General features: G+C 50.2%; 4 protein-coding genes and 1 long non-coding RNA gene across 13 annotated transcripts in view; 3 read left to right on the top strand and 2 right to left on the bottom strand.

Moving 5' to 3' along the window:
• FAM118B (family with sequence similarity 118 member B) overlaps window positions 1-9441 on the top strand; it is a 59601-nt gene extending 50160 nt beyond the window's left edge. For 5 of the 7 annotated variants that reach the window (XM_059930100.1, XM_059930094.1, XM_059930098.1 and 2 more), the window contains exons 5-8: window positions 1591-1719; window positions 3017-3302; window positions 8581-8661; window positions 8915-9441. In XM_059930100.1, coding sequence (XP_059786083.1) covers window positions 1591-1719; window positions 3017-3302; window positions 8581-8661; window positions 8915-8928 — 510 coding nt within the window. In that variant the 3' untranslated portion in view covers window positions 8929-9441. Of the gene's footprint in view, window positions 1-1590; window positions 1720-3016; window positions 3303-5487; window positions 5513-8580; window positions 8662-8914 lie in introns of all 7 variants that reach the window. The other 2 variants (XM_059930095.1, XM_059930099.1) reach the window with 2 other exon arrangements.
• Window positions 9442-9704: 263 nt separating this feature from the next.
• On the bottom strand, window positions 9705-15730 carry SRPRA (SRP receptor subunit alpha). Its single transcript, XM_059930091.1, has 14 exons — window positions 15488-15730; window positions 14783-14866; window positions 14322-14485; window positions 13976-14139; window positions 13564-13723; window positions 13280-13433; window positions 12959-13050; window positions 12736-12854; window positions 12525-12611; window positions 12043-12215; window positions 11729-11942; window positions 11170-11333; window positions 10982-11080; window positions 9705-10814 (listed from the first exon to the last, which is right to left on the bottom strand). The coding sequence occupies exons 1-14, from the start codon at window positions 15602-15604 to the stop codon at window positions 10686-10688; spliced, it is 1920 nt and encodes a 639-aa protein (XP_059786074.1). The 5' UTR covers window positions 15605-15730; the 3' UTR covers window positions 9705-10685.
• Window positions 15731-15982: 252 nt separating this feature from the next.
• FOXRED1 (FAD dependent oxidoreductase domain containing 1) lies at window positions 15983-23746 on the top strand. Of its 3 annotated transcripts, none has more exons than XM_059930084.1 (11): window positions 15983-16099; window positions 18062-18282; window positions 19115-19225; window positions 19477-19595; window positions 20777-20871; window positions 21151-21252; window positions 21631-21707; window positions 21856-22016; window positions 22107-22236; window positions 22723-22827; window positions 23032-23746. In XM_059930084.1, exons 1-11 carry the CDS (start codon window positions 16015-16017, stop codon window positions 23284-23286), a joined length of 1461 nt encoding a protein of 486 aa, XP_059786067.1. In that variant the 5' UTR covers window positions 15983-16014; the 3' UTR covers window positions 23287-23746. The 3 variants fall into 3 exon arrangements, with proteins under 3 accessions (XP_059786067.1, XP_059786065.1, XP_059786068.1); XM_059930082.1 differs by having other exon boundaries at window positions 15983-16222; XM_059930085.1 differs by lacking the exon at window positions 22107-22236 and having other exon boundaries at window positions 15983-16222; window positions 23032-23119.
• LOC132370299 (uncharacterized) overlaps window positions 20266-24648 on the bottom strand; it is a 7536-nt gene continuing 3153 nt past the window's right edge. The window contains exons 3-4 of the long non-coding RNA XR_009504539.1: window positions 20742-21731; window positions 20266-20511 (exon numbers count right to left, since the gene is read on the bottom strand). This is a non-coding gene — a long non-coding RNA (uncharacterized LOC132370299). The remainder of the gene's footprint in view (window positions 20512-20741; window positions 21732-24648) is intronic.
• TIRAP (TIR domain containing adaptor protein) overlaps window positions 24504-24648 on the top strand; it is a 19823-nt gene continuing 19678 nt past the window's right edge. Inside the window, exon 1 of the mRNA XM_059930090.1 lies at window positions 24504-24569. The gene's annotated coding sequence lies outside the window, so the exon portion shown is untranslated. The remainder of the gene's footprint in view (window positions 24570-24648) is intronic.

Here is a 24648-nt window from a genome sequence, read left to right as displayed (position 1 = left end):
TGGTACATAGTAGGTGCTCAGTAAATATTTTTGAATTTATAAATGGTTGAATGAAATTTAAAAATGAATGGCAAGAAACAGCTTCCATGCTGTTTCTGATACAATCTCCAAAGATCATGACCAGCATCAAAAGCATAAGGGCCTTTTTAAAGTTAAAGGTATTGGGCTTCCCTGGTGGCGCAGTGGTTGAGAATCTGCCTGCCAATGCAGGGGACACGGGTTCGAGCCCTGGTCTGGGAAGATCCCACATGCCGCGGAGCAACTGGGCCCGTGAGCCAAAACTACTGAGCCTGCGCGTCTGGAGCCTGTGCTCCGCAACAAGAGAGGCCGCGACAGTGAGAGGCCCGCGCAACGCGATGAAGAGTGGCCCCCGCTCGCCGCAGCTAGAGAAAGCCCTCGCACAGAAACGAAGACCCAACATACCCAAAAATTAATCAATCAATAAATAAATTTATTAAAAAAAAAATAAATAAAGTTAAAGGTATCAATCAGACTTGAAATCTTCCTTCTCATTTTCATCCTGGAGTCTCAAGATTTGCTTTGTATTTTAGTCCACATTAGGGGCAATATTGAAGTTTAAGGGTTAAAGCCATTGACTGGCAGTTAGAATAGAGCCTGGTAATACTCTAATTCTAAACCGCTGTGCCTCTTGACTGTTTTTCCCTAATCCATACCTTATTTCTCTAGAATGTTAAAAATAAATTTATACTGTCTCAAGTCCTTGGGAAAATGGAAACATGGGATCCAGTTGGCCCTTATTATCATTGTCATCTAAATAATCGTTCTTCATTGGTAGCCTTTTGGTAACTCAGAGGTGACCGAAGTGATTCTTTTATCACTTATCAATTGCTGCACAAGAAATCACCCTGAAAACTTTGTGGTTTAAAACGATGTTTTATTTGCCCGTGATAATGTGAATTTGCTACTTGAGCTGGGCTGATCGGCTCAGCTGGACAGTTCTGCCGGTTTTGCAAGTTACACACATGGCTGCAGTCCTCTGGGGGCCAGACTAGGTGGTGTTAGATGGCCTTGATTGCATGTTTGTTGGTGCAGGCAGTCGGCTGGGCCATCAGGCTTCTTCACATGGTAGCTGGGTTCCAAAAGCAGCAAAAGAGAAATAAGACTCATTGTGCCAACATTTTCCAAGCTTCTGCTCTTGTTTGCTAATGCCCCCTTGGCTAAAGCAAGCCATATGGCCAAGCCTGGAGTAAGTGTGAAAGGGGACTAGACCAGGGCATCGATACAAGGTTTGACATCTCGGGGATCCTTCCTGAGATGGTCATCCAGAGCTGTCATGTATGTCACCAGTGGAAAGAGCCCTGTGGTTCCTGCAAATTATGACAAATAAATTCTAATTTTTGCTTGTTACTCTCAAAGAGAAATCACCAGACTTGCTGCCCTCATTCCTAACAGTCATGCATGAAGTAGAAAGTGCGGCCACGTCGGGTGGCCGCATTCTTGGCCTATAGTATCATGAAGCTGGAGAGTTATGTCAGAAGCCTTGTCCTCAAAAGAGCCTCTTGCCCTTTGGGACCCTGAAGCAAGTGCTCAGCCCTGCCCGCCTGGTTGAGCTGTGTTTGTGTTGTGCAGGTCCTCGAGTGGGCTCAGGAGAAGCGGAAGCTGAGCGTCTTACACATTCATGGGGTCTACACCAACCCTAGTGGCATTGTCCTTCACCCAGCTGGGTATCAGAATGTGCTCAGGAACACTGAAGTTATGGTGAGTGGTGCTGACCTTGCTGCCCTCGGGAGAGCCTTCCTGGGAAACCTCTAAATACACCACTGGTCTTCCAGGGATAACAGTTTCTTCTCATTAATTAAAATTGGAAGGCCGGGACTTCCCTGGGGGTTCAGTGGTTAACACTCTGTGCTTCCAATGCAAGGGGCTCGGGTTCTATCCCTGGTCGGGGAACTAAGATCCCACATGCCATATGGCAAGGCGGGAAAAAAAAAAAGGAAGGCCAAGCATTCTTTCCTGTGCTTCTTAACTTGTGGGTGTGCATGCCATCTTTGGAAATGTCAAACATCTCTTCAGGTGTCAAACTCTGAGGTTTTACTTTGTTCTTGATTGACACCCAGCAGATGGCACTGTGTTATTGGTGTCATTTTCACATACAAAGAAGACTTACTACCCTTCATCGTTTGGTATGTATAGTGTTAATGGCCCTCTCTATGCCAAAACTAATTTGTGCAGCTTTTCACTGACCAGTCACTACTAGAGCATACATTCTAAAGAGATTTTATGTAAATGGTGATGGTTTTATATTGAATCATCACACTTATTCACTTATTGCTCACTGGAAAACATAGAAAAAAATTTGGATAGGGTGATAAAATGGAGGCTTTCTTTGTGAAAAAAGACCAAGAAAATGTGATGTTTTCTAAAGCATAAGGGAACTTTTTTTCACCTGTTCTTTCCCTGACATCTGTCATAGCTGCATCTATCATCACTATCATTTCTAATATTTTTATATTTATATATGTGTAGTGTGTGATATATATATATATATATATATATATATATATATACACACACACACACACACACGTATATAAATGTATACACACATGTATATATTAATGTTCTAAGTGTCAGGCTTTCTTTGAGCAGATCTGGTGATGGAATTCTCTTCTCTAGTTATCCACGGCTTATTCTGTTAAGCAAAAAAGGCAGATATGGTCAAGAAAATGGGAAGAGTAAGCTATACTGAAGACTACTCATTGCCTTATGGCCTCTGGGCACATAGATCTAAAAAATAAACTGTAAGGCATAGCCCAGTGAGACCCTGAATAGAGAGCCTGCAGGAGAACTCCAGGTAAAGATACAATTTTAGGGCAGTCATCAAGTTACAGTAATAAACAATGAGGAGGTCAGACTCCTTCACGGGATGCATCTCCCCTCTTAAATGCTGGTTAATCGGTCATCACAGTCTGCTAAATGCAGCAGTTATGACCTTGTTGACTCTTGTTTCAGACATGTCTTCACGGTGTCATTAATATGTTTCTTTTCCTACAAGAGAGAGATTCAGAAGCTCTATGAAAACAAGTCGTTCCTTTTCCTGGGCTGTGGCTGGACTGTGGATGACACCACTTTCCAAGCCCTTTTTCTGGAGGCTGTCAAGCACAAATCTGACTTAGAACATTTCATGCTGGTTCGGAGAGGAGATGTGGACGAGTTCAAGAAGCTTCGAGAAAACATGCTGGACAAAGGGATTAAGGTCATCTCCTATGGAAATGAATATGCTGACCTTCCAGAATACTTCAGGCGACTGACATGTGAGATCTCCACAAGGGGAAGGTCAGGTAAGATGCGTTTTGAGACTGAGAGGGCTCGGCGGGCAACCGCTCTTCAGCCTCTTATGTGTTTGTGGTGGGTAAAGGCATCACCAAGATGAGGAATATAATCCTAACCAGATTATGAAGGGAGATGGCGGTTAGTCTTCAGATTAATAAGTGAAATGCAATTAGAGTTTAGATTTCAAAATAGAGAAGAATGATAACTCCCTTTTGGCTAAGGCCGTGAGGAAAGGAATACATTCATGTAGTATTGGCGAGAAGGTAAAGTTAGTACAGCTTTTCTGAAAGGGAAATTTGGAATATGTTCAGAAGTTTAAAACCTTTGACCCAGAAATCCCACTTGATACAACTTATCTTAGGAGAAGTTTCTCCTAAGGAGATCACCAGACACTTGCACAATTATACGACACAGTTGCACAAAGATACAAGTGTAGGGATGTAATCAGTGTTGTAGATAAATGGCAAAAATTGGAAGCAATCTAAAATGTTCCAGAAAATGGAGGATTCTATAAATACACCATTTATTAATTGATGAAATACATACGAAGCCATAAAAGAAAAAATGCTTTTACTGCCCAAAATAATGTCAGAGATACAATACTGTGAGTGACCAAAAAAAAAAAAAAACCGGTTGTAAAATGCCACCATGGTCAGTCCCTGGCATACAAAATTGTAGATATATTCTAATGTTTTGTTTCTCTGTTAGCATTTTCTATGATTATGCTTCGTCTTTATAAACAGAAAAAAAAAAAACGACACACTTTGAAAATGCTGTTTGGAAACTGTTATGGTGGAATTAAAGTCAGAGGGTAGGGGTACCACTCACTTGACATTTTACCTCCAGGTTCTAACAGGAAAGCCAAATGGGGATAAAAGGTTCAGTTTATTAATGGCTCCAGGCAAGTTCTCAGTTACTCTACAAAATACAAAACCTTTTGGTATAGCTAAATTGGAGAATGCTTTTTAAAATCTCAGTTTGAATAAAGCCGGACCCCAGGGTATGGCCATTCTGACTCACCACGCAGTTCCAAAGGAACTTTCCTGCTGTAAGTAGAATATGTTCTTGAAAAGTCATGTGCCAGTATGCATTTTCATTGTCAGTCTGAATACATGTTAGGGAGCCTGTTAAGGTACAGGTAATTTAATAGATTAAATTAATCTATTAATTAATCTATGTATTTATTAATCTATTAGTAGATTAACAGATTGATTTAATTGTCCTATACCCAATAATCATTCCCAGGTTTCTCTTCTGAATCAGATTGCTTCAAGTGGAATTCTCCTGTGATGAGAAATTCCACAAGCTCTTATTATCCATGGCTGTGTTTTGATGGAACAAGATCTGTAAAAGGCATCACCATAACTGAACACTGAAAACTAGGTCTACCCTTTTTCCAGAAGACTTTTTTTAAAAACCCTTAAAAAGAAAAATCTTCTGGTTTATCTCTTTTGTGAAAGCAATTTGCTATTCTTTCTTGGGGGTATGTTTTCTGCTGTCCTGCAGTGTTCCAGATTCTTCTGCTGTTTGCCCACACATAGGACTCTCAGCAGGCTTCTCCACTGGGCAAGGAGTACATAGCCAAGCTCTACTTATTTCTTTTGATCTGCGTTCTGAGATATTCCACCTGGGGAAGATGCTAGGGTGGAAAAGAACAAAGTCCTGCTGGACAGCTGTTCCTCTTACACTGTGTCTTTTCTTGACAAAAATCATCAGAAGTGTTGTGGAGCAGCGCAGACTCTTTCATTAGCTGCGTGGGCTTCCTAACAGAGCAGCTCTCCCCAGAGTTATCACTCATTATGGTATTGTGAATTGTTAAAGATCAAGGATTTTCAGTGTGGCCAGGGGCTTTATTAGAATGGTCAGCTAAGTTTGTGATCTGAAATCTAGCAGAGCAGTTTTAGGTTAAAAACACTTCTTTGTTTTGAGACAGGTCAAGCTTACCTTTCATCCATGGTTATGTTTTGAGTCTCTATAGATAAATACCGATGAGAGGTCCGAGGTCTTTTGCTGATGGTTTTTTTTTAACCCTGACCTCTTGCTGTGTGCCTGGCGTTGTGCTGCCTACTCTCTTTTGCATAGTGAGAATTACTTGGGTTCAAAAGATTCTGTAGGATCCCAGTACATTTATTTCAGAAAAACCAAGTAATGTGGAAAAGAAAATAATTCTTTTATAATTCATTACTGTAACAGAAGCAGTTACTTTGGTATATTTCAGGTAAGTTTTCCTTGTGCATTTCTTCATGGCTGTAAACAAAGTATGCATACACTCCTGGTACTTTTTTTTTTTTTAATTAATTAACTTATTTTTGGCTGCGTTGGGTTTTTGTTGCTGCGCGTGGGCTTTCTCCAGTTGTGGCGAGCAGGGGCTACTCTTCGTTGCAGTGCGTGGGCTTCTCATTGTGGTAGCTTCTCTTGTGGCGGAGCATGGGCTTCTAGGCACGTGGGCTTCAGTAGTTGCAGCACACAGGCTCAGTAGTTGTGGCTTGTGGGCTCTAGAGCGCAGGCTCAGTACTTGTGGCGCACGGGCTTAGTTGCTCACGGCATGTGGGATCTTCCCGGACCAGGGCTCGAACCCATGTGCCCTGCATTGGCAGGCAGATTCTTAACCACTGCGCGACCAGGGAAGCCCCCGGTACTTTTTTTTATTCAGTGATACATCATACATTTTCCCACATGGCTGCAGTCTTCATAACCAGTATTTTTTTTTAGATTTTTTTTTTCATATGGACCATTTTTTTTTAAATTTAAAATGTAGCCTTTTATCTCCCAATTCATCCCACCACCACCCCCCACAGCTTTCCCCCCTTGGTGTCCATATGTTTGTTCTCTACATCTGTGTGTCTATTTCTGCCCTGCAAACTGGTTCATCTGGACCATTTTTCTAGGTTCCACATACATGCGTTAATATATGATATTTGTTTTTCTCTTTCTGACTTACTTCACTCTGTATGACAGGCTCTAGATCCATCCACGTCTCTACAAATGACCCAATTTCGCTCCTTTTTATGGCTGAGTAATATTCCATTGTATATATGTACCACATCTTCTTTATCCATTTGTCTGTCGTTGGACATTTAGGTTGCTTCCATGACCTGGCTATTGTAAATAGTGCTGCAATGAACATTGGGGTGCATGTGTCTTTTTGAATTATGGTTTTCTCTGGGTATATGCCCAGTAGTGGGATTGCTGGGTCATATGGTAATTCTATTTTTAGTTTTTTAAGGAACCTCCATACTGTTCTCCATAGTGGCTATATCAATTTACATTCCCACCAACAGTGCAAGAGGGTTCCCTTTTCTCCACAACCTCTCCAGCATTTGTTGTTTGTAGATTTTCTGATGATGCCCATTCTAACTGGTGTGAGGTGATACCTCATTGTAGTTTTGATTTGCATTTCTCTAATAATTAGTGATGTTGAGTAGCTTTTCATGTGCTTCTTGGCCATCTGTATGTCTTCTTTGGAGAAATGTCTAGTTAGGTCTTCTGCCCATTTTTGGATTGGGTTGTTTGTTTTTTTAATATTGAGCTGCATGAGCTGTTTATATATTTTGGAGATTAATCCTTTGTCTGTTGATTCATGTGCAGATATTTTCTCCCATTCTGAGGGTTGTCTTTTCGTCTTGTTTGTAGTTTCCTTTGCTTTGCAAAAGCTTTTAAGTTTCATTAGGTCCCCTTTGTTTATTTTTGTTTTTATTTCCATTACTCTAGGAGCTGAATCAAAAAAGATCTTGCTGTGATTTATGTCAAAGAGTGTTCTTCCTATGTTTTCCTCTAAGAGTTTTATAGTGTCCGGTCTTACATTTAGGTCTCGAATCCATTTTGAGTTTATATTTGTGTATGGTGTTAGGGAGTGTTCTAATTTCATTCTTTTACATGAGGCTGTCCAGGTTTCCCAGCACCACTTACTGAAGAGACTGTCTTTTCTCCATTGTATATCCTTGCCTCCCTTGTCATAGATTAGTTGACCATAGGTGCATGGGTTTATCTCTGGGCTTTCTATCCTGTTCCATTGATCTATATTTCTGTTTTTGTGCCAGTACCATATTGTCTTGATTACTGTAGCTTTGTAGTATAGTCTGAAGTCAGGGAGTCTGATTCCTCCAGCTCTGTTTTTTTCCCTCAAGACTGCTTTGGCTATTTGGGGTGTTTTGTGTCTCCATACAAATTTTAAGATTTTTTTGTTCTGGTTCTGTAAAAAATGCCCATAACCAGTGTTTTTAATGACTGTGTTATAATCCAGTGTGGATGTCACAGTTACCTAATTATTCCCCTATGTTAGGCAGTATCTAGTTTTTTCTATTGTAAGCACTGTTGCAGTGAATGGTATATTCATCAATACAGTTTTTCCTTTTGCCAGTAGGATGGGTTCTCAGTATAATTACTAGGTCAAAGGGCATGAACATTTTAGTGGTTGATAAATATTGCTAAAGTGCTTTCCAAGAGAGGAATACCAATTTGTATGTTCGGGTGCTGTCTTTTGTTTATATCCTAATTGGCCATGTTTCTGATTGCTATTCTTTCCTCCCGTGTGTTCAGATTTAAACCTCTTCCTATACATTATCTATCCCAGTGCTGTCCAATAGAATTTTCTGCAGTGATAGAAATATTCTGTAATCTTCTCTGTCCAGTACTGTAACCACAAGCCACATGTGGCCATTGAGCATTTGAAGTGTGGTTAGTGTGACTGAGGAACAGATTTTTTTTTTTTTTTTTCTCCTGGCCGCACCACTCGGCTTGCGGGATCTTAGTCCCCCAACCAGGGATTGAACCCAGGCCCCTGCAGTGGAAGCTCGGAGTCCTAACCACTGGACCACCAGGGAGTTCCCTGAGGAACAGAATTTTTCATTTAATTTAAAACTAAACAGCACATGTGGCCAGTGGGACAGCACAGCTCTAAACCCATTTTATACCGTGGGCGTGTCTGCTACTTTTCACTCTTCTACTTGGTTGGATTTGCCCCCTTGCACGCTGCTTCCCGACCCCGGCTGGAGTAGTTTTTTTTACCTAAACTTGGCCTTCTGGACTAGTTAGGGACAGCAAGCACACTTGTTTTTTTCACAAGTAATGTCTGTGTACTCAGGGACCTCACTGCTTCCCTGTTGTTTAACCCAACAGTGTGAAGACTAACCGGTTTACTCTCCTGCCTAATGTGTGCATTCCTAAATAATGTCATCCTTCTTAGTCAGCCATGTACTTTCATCTCCCTTTAGTTGGTTGCTTTTCTGTTATTAGTAGTTTCAGCTTTTCAGTCAAATATCTGATACTGATGTATGTTCTGTTTAGCAGGGATGGTAAGAGAAGGCCAGCTAAATGGGTCAGAAGGCCAGCTAAATGGCTCATCGACAGCACACAGTGAAATGAGAGGTATACTGTTTCCTGTTCTACTCTTTGTCAGTTTGTCAGCAGAAAATGCTTTCCCAGAACTTAGTTAAGACCTTGGAGAACCTCTCCTACCTGTTAAAGAGTCTATATTTTCCTACCAAGTCTGTTACAAGTTTCCTAGTATCTTGTGTCTTCTCTTCTGAAGGGTTAAGCTTGACTTTAATTTCTGCAGCTTTAGATGTGTAAACCTGTTTTGTGAAACTTCACTTACTCTCTCCCTTCTCTCTCTCCACAGACTGTAGTACATGAGAGGGCTAGAGGAATCACCACCATTAGACCAAGCTGTAAGGGCCTACCGTGGACAGTGTTTAACAAGTAAACTCACAAGAACCCAAAGCAGCTCCTAGGAAGTACCAGAACGCAGAGGCTGAAGGCCGGGGTTGGTGGGCGGGTGTCGCAGCTTATCCCTTCGTGCTGCGCCGGCTGGTTCCTGATCCTCCGCGGCCTGTTCCAGTTCAATACCCAAGTGACAAGGGACCCGGAAGTCGCCCTGCCCCACCCCCAGGCTGGACAGGCCTGTGTCCACACGGCAGATCCACGGGACATCTCTACTGACTATGGCCACAGCTCTGCATGAAGGACTCGGGATCTAGATGCCACGGGATCGCCGCGGCCCTTGTTGCAGTTTTGTACTCTATACTTGGTTTTTCAGTTAAGCTTAATGGCTTTTTTAAAACATGGCTTGAAGCTCTAGTTTTCTAGATCTTTTACAGTGTACAGTATTTTACATAATTGAGCTGTATTAAAAGCTTGTTCATTTACTTCCCAGGGCCCCACCTCTACTTTGAGTCACTTTAGAAAACTCCTAACCTGCAAAGGTACAAGCCGAATTTAAATTTTAAAAGTTCTCTTCTTTCACCTTGGGGAAAGGTGATCTCATTCTTGGGACAACTACTTATTTTTACCTGATTCCTCAGCATTGTCAATTCCTGTTTCCCTTCTTACCATAAATCCTAGAACTACAGTTCGTGTGATGTAGGATTTTAGTTTTGAATCCTCCTGTAAAATAACTCCAAGACCTAAAAGGCAATTTATTTATGAAATTTATTTTCTTATATAAATTATGTATTTCTCTGGGCAGACAGCCTTCACCTTATTGCACTAATAGCACATCTGTAATACCAAGCTACAGGACAAGTCTTAACAAGGTCTGTATTCAACGTAGCACTTGTCTACCAGGCACTGTAGAGGAGGATGAGGAAAAGCCAGGATCCATCCCAGGTGAAGAAGGGGGAGGGGGCAGTGTGTCTCCCCTTCTGACAGTTGGTTTTCTCCTGGGAAGGGGAACATGCAAAGTTATGTCTGGATTCTGGAAGTGGGAGGAGATCTTGGAAGCTGAGAAGCCCAGTGCAGCACTGCAGCTCGGCTCCCTTCATCTCTGAGGGAAGCAGGGACTCCTCTTTCACTCATCTGTAACACATCACTGTGGCCTAGCTGATGCTTTGGGGAAACGGGGCCAGGGGTCATCCTCGAATCAGCAGCAATTAAGAACAGGCCACACACTGCCACAGTGTGGGGGTGTCGTCCTGGCCCCAGGGACCTGAAAGCTGTGTATCCTAGGGGGAGGTGCCACTCAAGACCCAGAGCTGGCTCTGGAAGTCTCTCCATCTAATGGAGCTGGGGATGATGCTTGGACATCCCCACGACCACACTTAACTAGCAGAGCTCTGGTGCTGGATCTTCTAACCACTGGTCAAAGCTGTAATGAGACCGAGTTTGTAGGCAGAGTGAAGGGATGCCTGAGTGAGTCGGAAGGGGGAGGAGCATGGGGCTGGGGGCGGGTAATGGGCAGTGACTGCAACGTGATTAGGCCCTCCTCGCAGAGGGAGGCTGGGCTGAACAGGGAGTGGGGTGAGGAGGGGCTGCAAGCCCCCGCCTGGAACTCCCCTCACTCTGCCTTTGAACTGCACTGAAGACAAGTTGCTCACGTTCTCTAAAGCACATTCTTGATACGGGGGTGGGGGCTTTGGGGGGAAGCGGTGATTTGGTATCGGCCGAGAGCCACGTTAAGCCTTCATGAGCGCGGCCACCACGGCCTTGGCGTTGAGACTGCGTAGGTCACAGTAGGTCTGGCCGGTGCCCACAAAGACGATGGGTTTGCTTGTGATGTAGGTCATAGAAATAGCAGCTCCCACCTGAAGCAGAGAAAGGGGGATACCCAGTCAACCCCAGGCCACTCCTTGTCACTCCCTTAGCAACAGGAGGCTGTGGAGCCAGTGTGCCCTTAGAGCCTCTGCTCCCTTGTGAAGGATGGCCATTCCCGTCTCCCAGTCCCACTTTGCCCTGTGTCCTCCATATTTACCTTGTCGTCGATGGTATCAAATTTGGTAAGGACAATGCCATCAATGAGCCGAGGTGTCTGGGCCATAGAATGGTCAGCCAAGGCTCTGTTGAACTTGACCTGGAAAGGAGGAACATGACGTAAGTAATAAGATGCACCTAAAGTGGCCAAAGCTGAGGTTGGAAAGAGAACCAAGCCCTAGCGCTCACCAGCTGGTCCACGGCCTCATTGCCTACTAAGGCCTCCCCCACAAACAGCACCAAGTCGGGTGTGTTGACAGTAATGAGCTTGGCCAGGGCAGTCATCAGAGGGGCATTGTCCTGCATGCGGCCAGCTGTGTCCACCAGCACCACATCAAAGCCTTGGTTACGTGCTAGAGAGAAAAAAAGAGGTCAAGTCAAAACTCCTGGACTGTCACGTTTCCAGCTTTCCTCTCAGGAAGTCCCACACTGGCCATATTAGAAGTCTACCTGTTTATTTTCCTTAGGTTACAAGGTAGTGTAAGAAAAAATTCCCATACTCAGCCATCAGGCATATTTAGGAAAAGGATGGCGGTAGGATAAAGGTGACCAAATAGAGATAAACAAATATACTAGGTTGCCTGCAACTACACTTGTTACCCCAAAGCAGAGCACGGCACGTCACTAATCCTGACCTGTCACTGAGCAGAAAGTTGGTGGTAGGGTAACCCTGGTCCTCTGCAAGTTCCAAGAGAACCCAAGGAGAAAAGGGGCCCAGACAAGCCCCCCAGCTTTCTGTGCACTGTACCAAAGGCAATGGCTTCCATGGCGATGCCAGCGGCATCCTTGCCGTAGCCCTTCTCAAACAACTGCACCATGGCGCGGCCACCGTGATTCTCGGGGGGGTGCAGGGCGTGCAAACGCCGGGTGTGTGTCCGCAGCTGCTCCACAGCCCCAGCACGGAATGTATCACAGGCAGCAATGAGGACACTGAAGCCATTCTCTAACAGCCAGAAGGAAATCTGCAAAAGAGGCAAAGAAAACTGTCACCTAGACCCAGAGTTGCCAGGAAATGCAGAGTGAAGAAGTGATGTCAGAGACGGGCTGTGGAACTGCACCGACCTTGGCAAGGTTAGTAGACTTGCCCACGCCGTTCACACCACAGAAGGTGACCACGTAAGGGCGCTGATGACGCTGGGCGTCCATGATATCCCGGAGCATGTCCACACGGCGCTGTGGCTGCAGAATCTGCACCAGGGACTCCTGGAGAGCTAGCTTTACGGTGGAAGTCACCGCTGAGGTGGGGGGAGAGGTACATATAACCGTGAAGCCCCAGTAATGTGCTCCAGGAATGCCCAGCCCCTTTCTGAGCTAAGGGAACTAGGAGCCTGCCCAGGAATCCTAAGCACTTTACAAGTATTAGTTCATTTAAATCCTCCTAATTTAGAGGTCATCAACACCCAAAGTCTAAGTTACGAAACAGAAATTTAGATGTTACGGGATCTGTCAAAAGTCACGCACCTAGGAAGAGTGGAGGTGGACGCGGCGGCCTGCTGGGGTGCGTAACGCCCACCCAGCACTTCCAGGCCCAGCGAGATACTTACTGCTGAACGTCCCCATCACCTTCCCCTCCAGCTTGTTCGCAACAGATTCACAGAGTTGGACTGCAATGTCTGCTGCCACGTTCTTGGCTGAGAAGAGGGGCACAGGCGCGGTATGAGTGCTCCAGCAGCAGTGAACCACCCCTGTGGTACCGCCATTCTCCCCCGCACCGTCCCTACCCCAGAAACACGAGTCCACCCGTTGCTGACTCACCAATGAGGTGGTCACGCATCTTGTCCAGCACAGATTCCATGTCTTCACGACTCAAGCTCTTGGAACCCACAAGGCCCTTCAGCATCCCGAACATGCCACCCAGAGTCCCCTTGGTAGCACTGCAGGCACAGAGGGTCACAGGTGCACATGTGGCCAGCAGGCAGCAGGCAAGTCTCCTCGGTTCTGGAGCCACACCCACCAGCCACCACCTGGGATCCCCTACCTAGGCTTGGTGGAGTTTTGAGCGGCCCCTTCGTCATCTGAGCTGCTGCAGTCCAGATCCTGAAGCTGCCTCCCAGACCCAGTCCCTCGAATCTGGAGGGTATGCGGAAAGGAAGGAGATGGGATCAAGAACACGATGGGCTGTGGGGGGAAAAGCCTGGATTTACCCTGTCTACACTGCTCTCCACCTCTTCGATTCAGGAAGCTCCCAAAGTAACTCACCCCTCGCTCCAAGAAGTCAAGAGTACTGCCCTCCTCATCTCCCCTTCCTCCCCCATTTCTTATTGACATTGGCCTTCACTCTGGCCCTGCTGCCTCTTACCAAGTTGATGTCCTCGGGCGGGGCCCCCTCGGGGGCCCCGTTGGCGGTCGGAGCGCTGTAGTCCAGGGCTTCCTTGTTGGCAGAGCCACCCAGCGCCCACACCCGGGGCGCTTTTTTGCCCTTCTCCTTGGGAGCGTCTGACTTACTGGACTTGCTGCAAAGGGTTACAGCACAAAGGGTTCCGATGAAGAAGCAGGAGAGGAAACATCCACCCCAGAGACAAGGACTCCCTCCCCACAACGTGTCTAGATAGCAGTACGTATGGCAAAAGCTGGAATGCTCACCTGGACTTCTCCATACCCCTCCCATGCTTCTGAATGAACTCTTCTCGCTTCCTGCGGATCAGTTCCTCTTTGGAAAGTTCTATCCCGTTCTCAGGCCCCACTGGGAGACCAGACTTTTCTGCAGGGACTGCTTTGCTGGTAGCCAAAGGGCCATCAGAACCTGCCAAGGAGAAAACTCACTGGGGAAAAAAAGACCAAATTCCAACAAAATAGACAAATGAGGAAAAGCCTTCCAAATCAGTAAGACGAAACTAGGAACACACATCTGGGGGATCGCGAGGACCGGGGACGATGGTGAGGGTGGTGGGCACCCGAGCGAGGGAGGCACACAATGACAAAGGCAAGGGCGGGGAACCACTCCAGCCCACCTTAACAACTTCTCATGCCCCCAGGTGTCCAAGTTCAAACTCACCTTCCTTCTTGGCCCCCTTGTTTTTTTTGCTGTTCTTGGCTTTTTCCTTAGGCTTTTCACCCCGTGTCTCAATCATGGACCTCACAGGTTTCTTGGCCTTTTCAGAATCCTCAAATTTCTTCATGGTTGTGGGAGCACGGACCTTACTGCTCTCCTCTGCTTCACTAAAGAGAAAAGGGAACAGTCCAAATCCAGGAAAAGGGCCCTCACACCCAGAGGACAACCAGAACTGGGCAGCAAACTCAGGAGTGCCTTTCAATCCACAACATACTACCCTTCACCCACCCTCGGGAAGGAAGGAAGCTCAAGTCACAGAAATTGATTTTGGAGAGGGGAGGCCTCTCACCGAAGGAGCTGCAGAAAGTCATTTTGGAAATCAAAAGTGCCATTCAGTAGACTTAAGGCACTTTGCTGTTGGATCTCAGTGCGGTACTTGTCACGAAACAGCCGGTGCACATCGTCTATCAGCTTGTCTACGTACGTCAGTGTTAGGATCTTCTGAAAACCTACCTGTTTAGGGAAAGAAACAGAGCCAAGAGATCTGCTCACATGCCAGCCCAGAACAGAGGGAAGCCAACTCAACCTAGGCCTTCAGAGACTGGCTCAGCCACCTGGCAGGTTTCCCTGACCTGAGGAGCAGCCAAGCCCTCTGACTGGGCCCGAGAGCGTCTCCCCTTTCCCCCTCCACCCTCCGTGTCTTCTCAGTTACTTCATCATAAACACTGGGTGCAATTAATCAGGGTTTTCTGAATAATCAGGACTCCGTGGTGACTGTAATCATTGCCCCTCTAAAATACCCCCACTTACCACAAACACCAGCTCAAACTGGTTGTCCAGTTTATACTTGAGCGTGAGTGCCTCATGGGTGAAGGAGTTGTTACCTCCCCTTTCCTGGAAAAAGAGTATGTCTCAGAGTTCAGACTGTCCCAACACCTAGACTTGGGCCTCTCCAGGATTGCCTTTGGAGAAGAACTAGACATTCCCCCAAACTCAAACCTGTCCCCAGGGCGAGAAGATTCAGGGGAGCTGCTCTTCAGCATTCCTTCTGCGAGAAAAGGAGAGAGCAAGCCTGGGGGAAAGGGGCAAAGAGGTGGGAGGGGAGGACACGTGCGAGCCAGAAAGGAAGGAGTCCTCATCTCATATAAACAATCAGACTTACTAGCAGCTGTACACTATCTACAGTTCTTAAAGGACGTTTTCCCATCCATGATCTCACCCGGCCTTCGAAACAACATAAAACCAAGCTGCTGGGGGCGAATGGAGGGAACGACGGTAAGTCTCAATAGGCTACGGATTCCGGCCAGAGTCCCAGAAAGAGGAGGGGGAGGGGACAGCGCAAAGTTGCCGGATGGTCTGATGGGGGCGGGAGAAAGAAGTGGAGTCACAGTTACGAGTGAGCGGCCAGTTTGAGGTGGGCCGACGGGGTGGGAGGGAGGCACGGGATCAGTCGAGGGGGACTAGGGACCGGGTCAGGGGGACGAGCCCGGAGTTCTGATCCCGCGGGGGCAGTACCTGCAGCAACACGGAACGAATCAAGGCGTTAACTGGCCCGGTGCATGAGTCGCTCACGCCCTGGAAGCACCAGAGCACGAGCCCGCCTTTGGAGAAAATGGTGAAGAAGTCGAGCATGGCGGCAGCGGGAAAGGAGCCGGGGCCGGCGCCGGGAACTCAGGCCGCGATCGCCGCCGCTTCCTGCTGCGCCAAGAGCGGGACACGTCACACCAGCGGCCCCGGAAACCTGCTCAGCCGCACTTCCGCTCAGCGCAGTGGCCTGGGTCCCTCCCCAGCTCGGCCAGCGGGCGCGCAAGACCGACGTAGACGCCGGGCTCGCCAATGGCGGGTGGGGGCGGGCCTGGGCGGGGCTCTCAGGCAGTCAAGGGACAGTACGGCCGCCTATAGGGTGGAGGGGTGGGACCCGGAGGGGTCGCTGGCCAATGGGCGCGCTCGAATGAACAGTCGGAGACGCGTAGCAGTGACGGCGGGCTGGGACCGTGCCAGGGTAGGGCGCCCCTCACTTAGCGGCCAAGAGCAGCAGGGCCATGCTTCGGGGGGCGCTGCGGTTCGGCTTGGGCCCGGGCCTCTTGGGCCGGAGGCTAGGCACACACAGAGGAGGCTCTACTCTGGGTAAAGCTGAGGGCAGCGGAGGGTGTCGTGGTTCTGGGGTGTCCCCAGTCTCCAGCCATGTGACCTTCAGGACTCGAGGTCCCGGTCCGCGCTGGGAAGACAGCGGGTCGCTGGGAGCAGGAGGTAACCTTGCTTGCCGGAGCTGGTAGAGCCTGGACAGGGGTATGGATCCCAGGGTCGCCTTTCTCAGGTGACAAATCCCAGATCCTTCTGTGCCTGAGCTTACCACCAGAATAGCAGCCGGGCTGATTCATTGGTGGCACAGAAGTGCATGAAGTCCTGCTCGCGTGCAGGATGCTGTGCTTAGTGTTGTGGCCGTGAAGGAGGAAAGGAGAGAAAGAGAGGATTCGATAGATGTCCTGCAGGTGCCTGAAGTGTAGCTGGAGAGGGAAGGCTTTAGTAGACCGGTTCAAGACTGGAGAGAACCCAACTCGGAGGGTACCCTGCACTGCCAGTGCCAGTAGCTAGTGTAATTGTAGCAGTACATGGAGCAGGTGGGAACGGAGATCAGCCTTGAAAGATGATGTTTACTGGCTCAAGGAAAGCATGAGTTCCAGGTTCTGGGGAACTGAGCAAAGGTTAGGAGGAGGAAAGTATTGTTCTTGTGCAAGGAATTAGCAAAGGCCATCCAGATAGAGAGTTTGAGTAGTAGTATGAAATGTACTCTGGACAGGTAAGGTTAAGTCCAGATCAAAGAAAGATTCGAATGCTGAGAAGAGTTTGAACTTTGAATTGGAGACAGTGAGAGAAGACTTGGAGATTTGTGAGTTAGGTGTGAAAGACAAAAGGATTCATGTATTCAAGACATTTATTGAGCACTTAGGATGTGCCAGGTACTGTTCTAGACTGGAGATTCTATGGAGAAGGTAGACATAGTACAGCATGAAGCAATCACAGATAAACTCAAAGTTGCAAGTGTGTTGCATGCTGCAAAAGAGCGGTTCACGGAGCTATGAGATAGCGTGACAGGAGAACTTGGCATAGTCTAGGGGGTCAGGAAAGAAGGCATCCCTGAGAAAATGATAACTGAGCTGAGATCTAAAGGAAGCAAGGAGTTAACTGGGCAAAGAAGTGGGCACAGAGTTTCAAAGCAGGGAGAACACCTGTGTGGATCCCCTGTGGCAGGAATGAAGGGGCTGAGGCTGGAAGGTTCGGGGAGGACAGGGCAAACAGGAGCCAGATCATGCAGTGTCTCACAGGCCACGTGAAAGATTTTGGACTTTTATCCTTAGGGTAATGGAAACCCACTGGAGGGTTTTAAGCAAGAGAGTGTGTGATTAAATTCGTGTTTAGAAAAGATCATTCTAGCTGTGATATAGAAAAGAAGCTGGGGGGTTGGACAAGAGGGGAATGAGTGGAAACAGGAGCTTTTAACAGTTTAGGTGGGAGAGACGTCATGGTTTGGTCTAGGGCAGTGGTGGTAGAGATGGGGAAAAAAGGGGGACAGATTGGGCAGATTGGGGAGATATTTAAGAGGCAAAGTCATCAGGACTTGATAACAGACAACATGAATGTAGGTTTGCTGATGGTGATGGATATCCAGGATAAGGTGCCACTCAGAGGTCCGTGCTTTAGAGGGCAGTGCAGCTCTAGGTGTGCCGGGACCTCTTGGTCCAGGAGCCTGCGCTCAGGGGAGAGAGAGGTCTGCACAGGAGAGAAATATGTGTAAGTCCCCTAGCCAATGGAGAGAATAGAGAGTGTCAGTTTTAGGAAGTTGAATCTTGCAGTGCTGGGTATAATGCACTCAAAGGAAGCGAGACTCTGGTGTAGAGAACATGAAGCCAAGCTGTGGAGTGCTGCTGGGTGCGAGTTGGCCTCGTGAGAAGGAATGGCAGTGAGGACTGAAAACTCAGTGATCAGTTTAGCCCACCTTCTCCTGTGCCCATCCTCTAACACACACACCCCCTCCACCTCCTGAAAAGGAGATGTATGGCCCTCTTTGACCATAACTGTATCCCACAGACTGGGATGGAAAGGTGTTGGAGATTAAGAAGAAGATCCAGTCCATCCTTCCTGGAGGGGCCTGGAGTCCACTGTGTGACACCAGCCACCTGCCCCCCGAACACTCCGATGTGGTGATTGTTGGCGGTGGGGTGGTTGGCCTGTCCGTAGCCTATTGGCTGAAGAGGTTGGAGAAGCAGCAAGGTGCCATTCGGGTGCTGGTGGTGGAGCGGGACCACACGGTGAGGTCTGGGGTGGGGCAGAGTCAGGAGTGGGGTGCAGACTCGTATTTTCTTAAGGACTCAAGGGGAGGAGAGGAGAGGAAAGACCTCATTCTTTGAAGGGCCAAAGGGCAGGGACTGTGCTTTGGCCCTTGTTGAGAAATAGCCCCAGGTTCTTCCTCCCTCAAACCAGAGACCTTGACAATAAGGTTTTTGCTTTTGGAAGCAAATTTCACAACGTTGTATGTCTTGTGATCTCAGAGGTCTGGCCTGCATTCAAGCTGTGGTTAACAAACAGCTGTCATGACGCCCTTGTAGGTTACATTACTTCTGAGGTTTTTGCGCTTTAATTGTTCCTGTTTACCACCGTCAGCTAGTCACGAATCTTGCTCCTTTGGCCACATCCCTCTGTTTTCCAATCAGTAGAGCAAACGTCAGTCTCCTGCCTTGTACTTCCAGGCCATTACCATGTTGTACGACGGCGCCCAGCCCTTTTTAGATGACTGAGCCTCTCTGCTCTGTGTATCTTCTAGTAAGGACTTTAATAGCTATTGTCCTTGATGGGCTGCTGATGGACTTGCATATAGGTTTATGCAAGTTTAGATTATAAACTTGCAAGTAGGTCTCCCCTTTAACTTTGGGTACGTGGGACTTCCCTGGCGGTCCAGTGGTTAAGACTCCGCACCTCCACTGCAGGTGGCCCAGATTCCATCCCTGGTCAGGGAACTAAGATCCCGCAAGCAGTAGCGCGGCCAAAAAAAAACTACCTTTGGGTATGTGACTGTCACCCTCCAGTACAGTATTCTGCTCGCGTGGAACAGGGCCCACGTCGCCTTCTCTTGTCTTTCCACAGTATTCCCAGGCCTCCACCGTGCTTTCTGTGGGTGGGATTCGCCAGCAGTTCTCGTTGCCTGAGAACATCCAGCTCTCCCTCTTTTCGGTCGAATTTCTCCGGAACATCAATGTACGTGCTGTGAGATTTGGGGGTGGGGTGGTGACCCCTCCTTTAGCCCAGAGAGGGGAGCAGCCCAGCTGGCTGGGCGAGCACGGGCAGCTAGGAGTTGGAACCCCCGGTTTTCTTCCCAGTGGCGGTGCCCGGAGAGGGCTTCCCTCTGGGTCGGGGCACCGAGCCCGGGGGCTGTGGTGAGAAAGCCAGAAAAGCTCTCCCTCCCTTCTTGAAGTCAGCTTCTTGGAGGACCTTTTCTTTGCACACAGGAGTACCTGGCCGTGGTTGATGACCCTCCCCTGGACCTCCAGTTCAACCCCTCTGGTTACCTCTTTCTGGCTTCAGAGGAGGGGGCTACGATCATGGAAAACAACGTGAAAGTGCAGAGGTGGGCGCCCGGCACGGCTGCCATGCTGCGTCTCAGCTGCCCACACGCAGTGGGCTCTGACTCACTTTCGGAGCCGGGGTGACAGAGCCAACGAGACAGGCCCTGCTCCCTAGGAGCTCAGTCTGTCAGGAAGACGGACACAGGCAGACCTCCGATGCCCTGTGCTAAGTGCTGTGACACAGACACGGACAAAGCGCTGCCGTGGTGGTTCCTAAATTCCCAGGTGATGAGAACCACCCAGGACACATCCCTCCTAATAAGTCAGGATCTCTGGGGAGGGGCCCACAAATCTGCAAATGTTTTCTCTAAGCTGGAGAGCTAAGCTCGTAGGCTTTGCCGGCCATACCGGGACTCGTGTAAAAGGCCGTGGGTCTCATGACCAGTCAGTCAGGACTATCATCTGAGCCTGTGAGCTCTTCACTGGGCCCCGACGCCCCATCTGTCACCCTGGGCTCTAATCCCGGCCCGGGTTCACACCTCCTCACGGCTAGGTTGCTCCCCAGCACCACGCCAGGGTCTCCTCCGCCCCCCTCTCGTCCAGGCCATCCCGCCCCCGTATGGCTGGGCAGGCAGGTTGATCACTGTGCCTGAGACCCTTCAGCAGAACCTTCTACGAGTTTCACTAGCGACATCAGGTCACATCCTAAATGCATTATAAATATTAACTCGTTTAATCATCAGAACATGCCCATTTTACATGTGGGAAAACTGAGGCCCCCAGAGCTAGTAAGCGGTGGCGCTGGGACTTGAACCAGGCAGTCTGGCTTGTGAGTGTGTCCTTTTAGCGCATACAATGCTGCCTTTGGGCATGAGGGTCCCAGAAGGAGACAGTTGTGCTGGTGAGCAGGATTGTTCTAGGAGGTGGACGGGAAGGCTGTCCTGGGCAGAAGGAGTGGAGGGAACAGAGTGACCCGCCCTGTTGTGAAAGGACGAGGAACAGTTAGGGGGTGATAAGGTGTTTAGCGTGGCCAAAGGGAGGCTAGGGTGTCGTAAAGGAAAGGGGGGTCAGATGCTGAAGAGCCTTGACTAGGAGCTTGCTCTTTTCCAGGAAGCAGGGAGGCTACGTGGGGAGTTGGGGGCAGAGGAGTGACATGAAGGAGGTGACTTGTGGAGCTGGGGCCCATACTTCTCCCCCCGTACACTCACCCAGCACACATACGTAGACCCACACATTTCTCCAGGCAAGAAGGAGCCAAAGTTTGTCTGATGTCTCCGGAGCAGCTTCGGAAGAAGTTTCCCTGGATAAACACAGAGGGAGTGGCTTTGGCATCTTATGGTGAGGCTTGCTTGCAGAGGGCGTCAGGGGTTGAGCGGCACCTCAGGTTACGAGTCTCAGCACCCCACAGCCAAGTCCAGGAGGAATGCTTCCCTCCTGGCTGGCAGGGCCTCCCCCGGGCCAGGCCGGCTCTCTGTCCTTCCGCAGGATCTGACTCTGGTGCAGTTGGTCAGTGTGACTCCCCAGCTTACGAGCCCTAAAGAAGAGTTAGGGGTGCAGGAGAGACAACAGGAGAGGAGGGTCCTAGCCCACCTTCACGCGTCCTCTTTCTCCTCACAGGGTTGGAGAACGAAGGTTGGTTTGACCCCTGGTGTCTGCTCCAGGGGCTTCGGCGAAAGGTCCAGTCCATGGGGGTCCTTTTCTGCCACGGAGAGGTGACACGTGAGTCTGCGGCCCCGTGTCCACTGCTTGTGACCTCTGCCAGCCAGGACGCCAGCCCAGACTGGGTCTTACCTTCACGCACAGGCTGAGCAAGGCCTGTGCTTGCTTAGGATAGGGGGTTCTCCCCCGGGGACTGGTCCTGGGCATCCTGACTCTGGCTCCTAACTGCATTTGTCCGTGATTCGTGATCTGCTTGAAGATTTTGGCACTCTCCTGTCCTGTGCGGCCAAGTTCATCCCGGTTACCCTGTCTCTTTGCTTCAGTGTCTGTGGGAAAGCTTCCAGCCTTCCAGCTTTCTTTCCTTAGGAAACCAGTGGAATCTCCATCTCCTTCCTCTTTGAGGCCTCAAGGGCTTATTTTCTTTCCTTTTTCCTGCAGGTTTCGTCTCTTCATCTAACCACATGGAGACCGCCAGTGGGGAGAAGGTGACTTTGAAAAGGATCCATGAAGTCCATGTAAGTTCCCGGCCTAGGTGTCTCCTTTACCAAATGAGAAACGTAACGGCTGTCATTTTGATCTTCTTCTACCCACTTCCAGTGTGGGTAAACTGAGGCTCAGGAAAAACTGGACCGCTCCCTCCTCCCCCCTCTCTGGTGCCCATAGGTGAAGGTGGACCATAGCCAGGAGTACCAGCCCGTGGAATGCGCCGTAGTGGTCAATGCAGCGGGGGCCTGGTCTGGGCGAATCGCAGAGCTGGCTGGCGTTGGGAAGGGGCCGCCTGGCACCCTGCAGGGCACCAAGCTGCCTGTGGAGCCGAGGAAAAGGTGACTTGCCCAGGGCCGCGGGGGGGTGAGAGGAGAGTCGGGGAGGGGAGTTGCTGTTCTCGCCGCTTCTAACGCCGCTGGTCATGGCAGGTATGTGTACTTGTGGCACTGCCCCCAGGGACCAGGCCTGGAGGCTCCGCTTGTCGCAGACCCCAGCGGAGCCTATTTCCGCCGGGAAGGATTAGGCAACAACTACCTGGGCGGCTGTAGCCCCGCTGAGGTGAGCTCTGTGGGGTCGGGGTGCCTCTGAGGTGAGCTCTGTGGGGTCGGGGTGCCTCTGAGGTGAGCTCTGTGGGGTCGGGGTGCCTCTGAGGTGAGCTCTGTGGGGTCGGGGTGCCTCTGAGGTGAGCTCTGTGGGGTCGGGGTGCCTCTGAGGTGAGCTCTGTGGGGTCGGGGTGCCTCTGAGGTGAGCTCTGTGGGGTCGGGGTGCCTCTGAGGTGAGCTCTGTGGGGTCGGGGTGCCGCTGAGGTGAGCTCTGTGGGGTCGGGGTGCCGGGGAGACGACAGAGAGCGGGTGTCGCTGAGCAGTCAGGCTTCTTTGGCGGGCCCAGTGCTGGTCCTGATGTCACGGTCCCCTCTGGCTTTGACTTGGGGTCTCTTCCCCCTATCCGCCACTTACCAAGCAGACACGTTAAAGAGGCCAGCGAGGCCTGGGTCTGCCCGTGCGTCCCGGGCAACGTAAGCCTTGTCCCCACCTCTGCCCCCAGGAGGAGGAACCAGACCCAGGGAACCTGGAAGTGGACCATGATTTCTTCCAGGAGAAGGTGTGGCCCCATCTGGCCCGGAGGGTGCCAGCTTTTGAGGCTCTGAAGGTAACTGGAAGGTGACAGATGGCCCCGGAGCACCTGGGCCCCGCGAGAGGGCCTGCCTGCTGTGTTTGTGCCTCCGCCCCACAGGACCCGTCCCGCGAGCGTGCTCAGCGGTGGTGGAGGGTACCGTGCGCCGACCCCAGCCGCGAGTGGGTGGGGCGGAGGGCGTGGCAGCCCTCCCGAGACCCTGCGTCCTGTGCCCCGCAGGTTCGGCGCGCTTGGGCCGGCTACTACGACTACAACACCTTTGACCAGAATGGCGTGGTGGGCCCTCACCCCCTCGTCGTCAACATGTACTTTGCGACGGGCTTCAGCGGCCACGGGCTCCAGCAGGCCCCCGCCGTGGGGCGGGCTGTGGCAGAGGTGATGCTGGAGGGCCGCTTCCAGACCATCAACCTGAGCCCCTTCCTCTTCAGCCGCTTTTACTTGGGAGAGAAGGCCCAAGAGCGCTGTATCATCTGAGCCTGTGAGCTCTTCGCTGGGCCCCAACGCCCCATCTGTCACCCTGGGCTCCGACCCTGGCCCACTTTCACACCGCCTCACTGCTTGATTGCTCCCCAGCACCATGCCAGGGTCTCCTCCGCCCCCCTCTCGCCCAGGCCATCCCGCCCCCATATGGCTGGGCAGGTGGGCCGACCACTGCCTAAGGCCCAGGCTGACAGAGAACGATGGGGCGGGACCCCAGGACTGATCATGGCCCAGGCTGATGCCACGCACCAGGAGCCCAGCCGGACAGAACACCTCAGGGGACCTGAGCACCGTGGCCCAGGACTGGCTCCTTCGTGGGACCGACCCAGAAAGACTGCCTCTGCCCCCTTCTCGGCAGAGCCCAGGCAGGGAGCATTCTGGGGCAGCCTGGCCCAGGTCTATGGACTTGTCTATTTACCCTATTCATCGATCAATAAATGTGATTAACGCCTTCCTTTCAGTCTTCTGTCCCTTCCTCTTTTCACCTCACGTTACCCCACTGGCCTTTGATACCAGGCTGGGGGGAGCACAGGAGCATTCTTAAATCCTAGATGTCAGGCATCTGGTCTGCAGGTTAGTGCCTCCTTTTCCTGAGTTCCTGCACGGGGGTGACTGTAGAGGGAAGGAAGGTGTTCATTCATCAATTCAATACGTATTCAGTTCCAACTCTCGGCAGGCCCAGGGCTGCATATTAGAGATACACCAGCAGGCAAAGCATGGCATGTGGTCTCACTGGGAGTTCTCACCTCTGCCCGGCCCCTCGCCCCTAGGTCAGTCCCTGCGGTGCTGCGAGAAAGCACAGGATGCAGACGCCTGTCCCCAGCTGGGTGTTTCTCCCTGAAGGTTCCCAGGGAAGCTGACCTCTGAGCTGAACCTAAAGGACGAGCAGTTTAACACGGTGAGCGCAGGGTGATCCCAGGCTGCGGGAGAAGCACATACAAAGGCCTGGGGCCAAGAGTTAGCAACATTCAAGGGACTCCAAGTGGTGTGTCCCGGCACAGCAGGGCCGGGGCCTGAAGAGCCAGCTGTGGAGCTTGGCTATTTTTCTGTGCAAAGGGGGCCGCTGAAGGGCTTTCAATAGGGAAGCCACATGATCGGATTCTCCTTTTAGAGAAATCACCCTGCCTGCCTTGTGGAGAAGAGTATGATGCCAAAGCAGGAGACCAGACAGCAGGCTGTCACTATAGTCCACATGGCAGGGACAACCAGGCCTGCACCATCACGGCAAGAGGTGCGTGGACCCAAGAGGCAACAGCAGCAGCGAGAAATGGGCTCAAGTAAGACTGCAGGGTTCTGGCTTGGACAACTGGGTGGATGTCATGCCTTTCGCAGAGCTGAGGAGCAGTGTGAGGGACG

This window comes from Balaenoptera ricei, chromosome 8 (genome assembly GCF_028023285.1).
Source record: "Balaenoptera ricei isolate mBalRic1 chromosome 8, mBalRic1.hap2, whole genome shotgun sequence".
Lineage (NCBI taxonomy): Eukaryota > Metazoa > Chordata > Mammalia > Artiodactyla > Balaenopteridae > Balaenoptera > Balaenoptera ricei.
The sequence above is the reverse complement of the archived record's forward strand: the minus strand, read 5'-3'. Positions and strand labels throughout refer to the sequence as shown.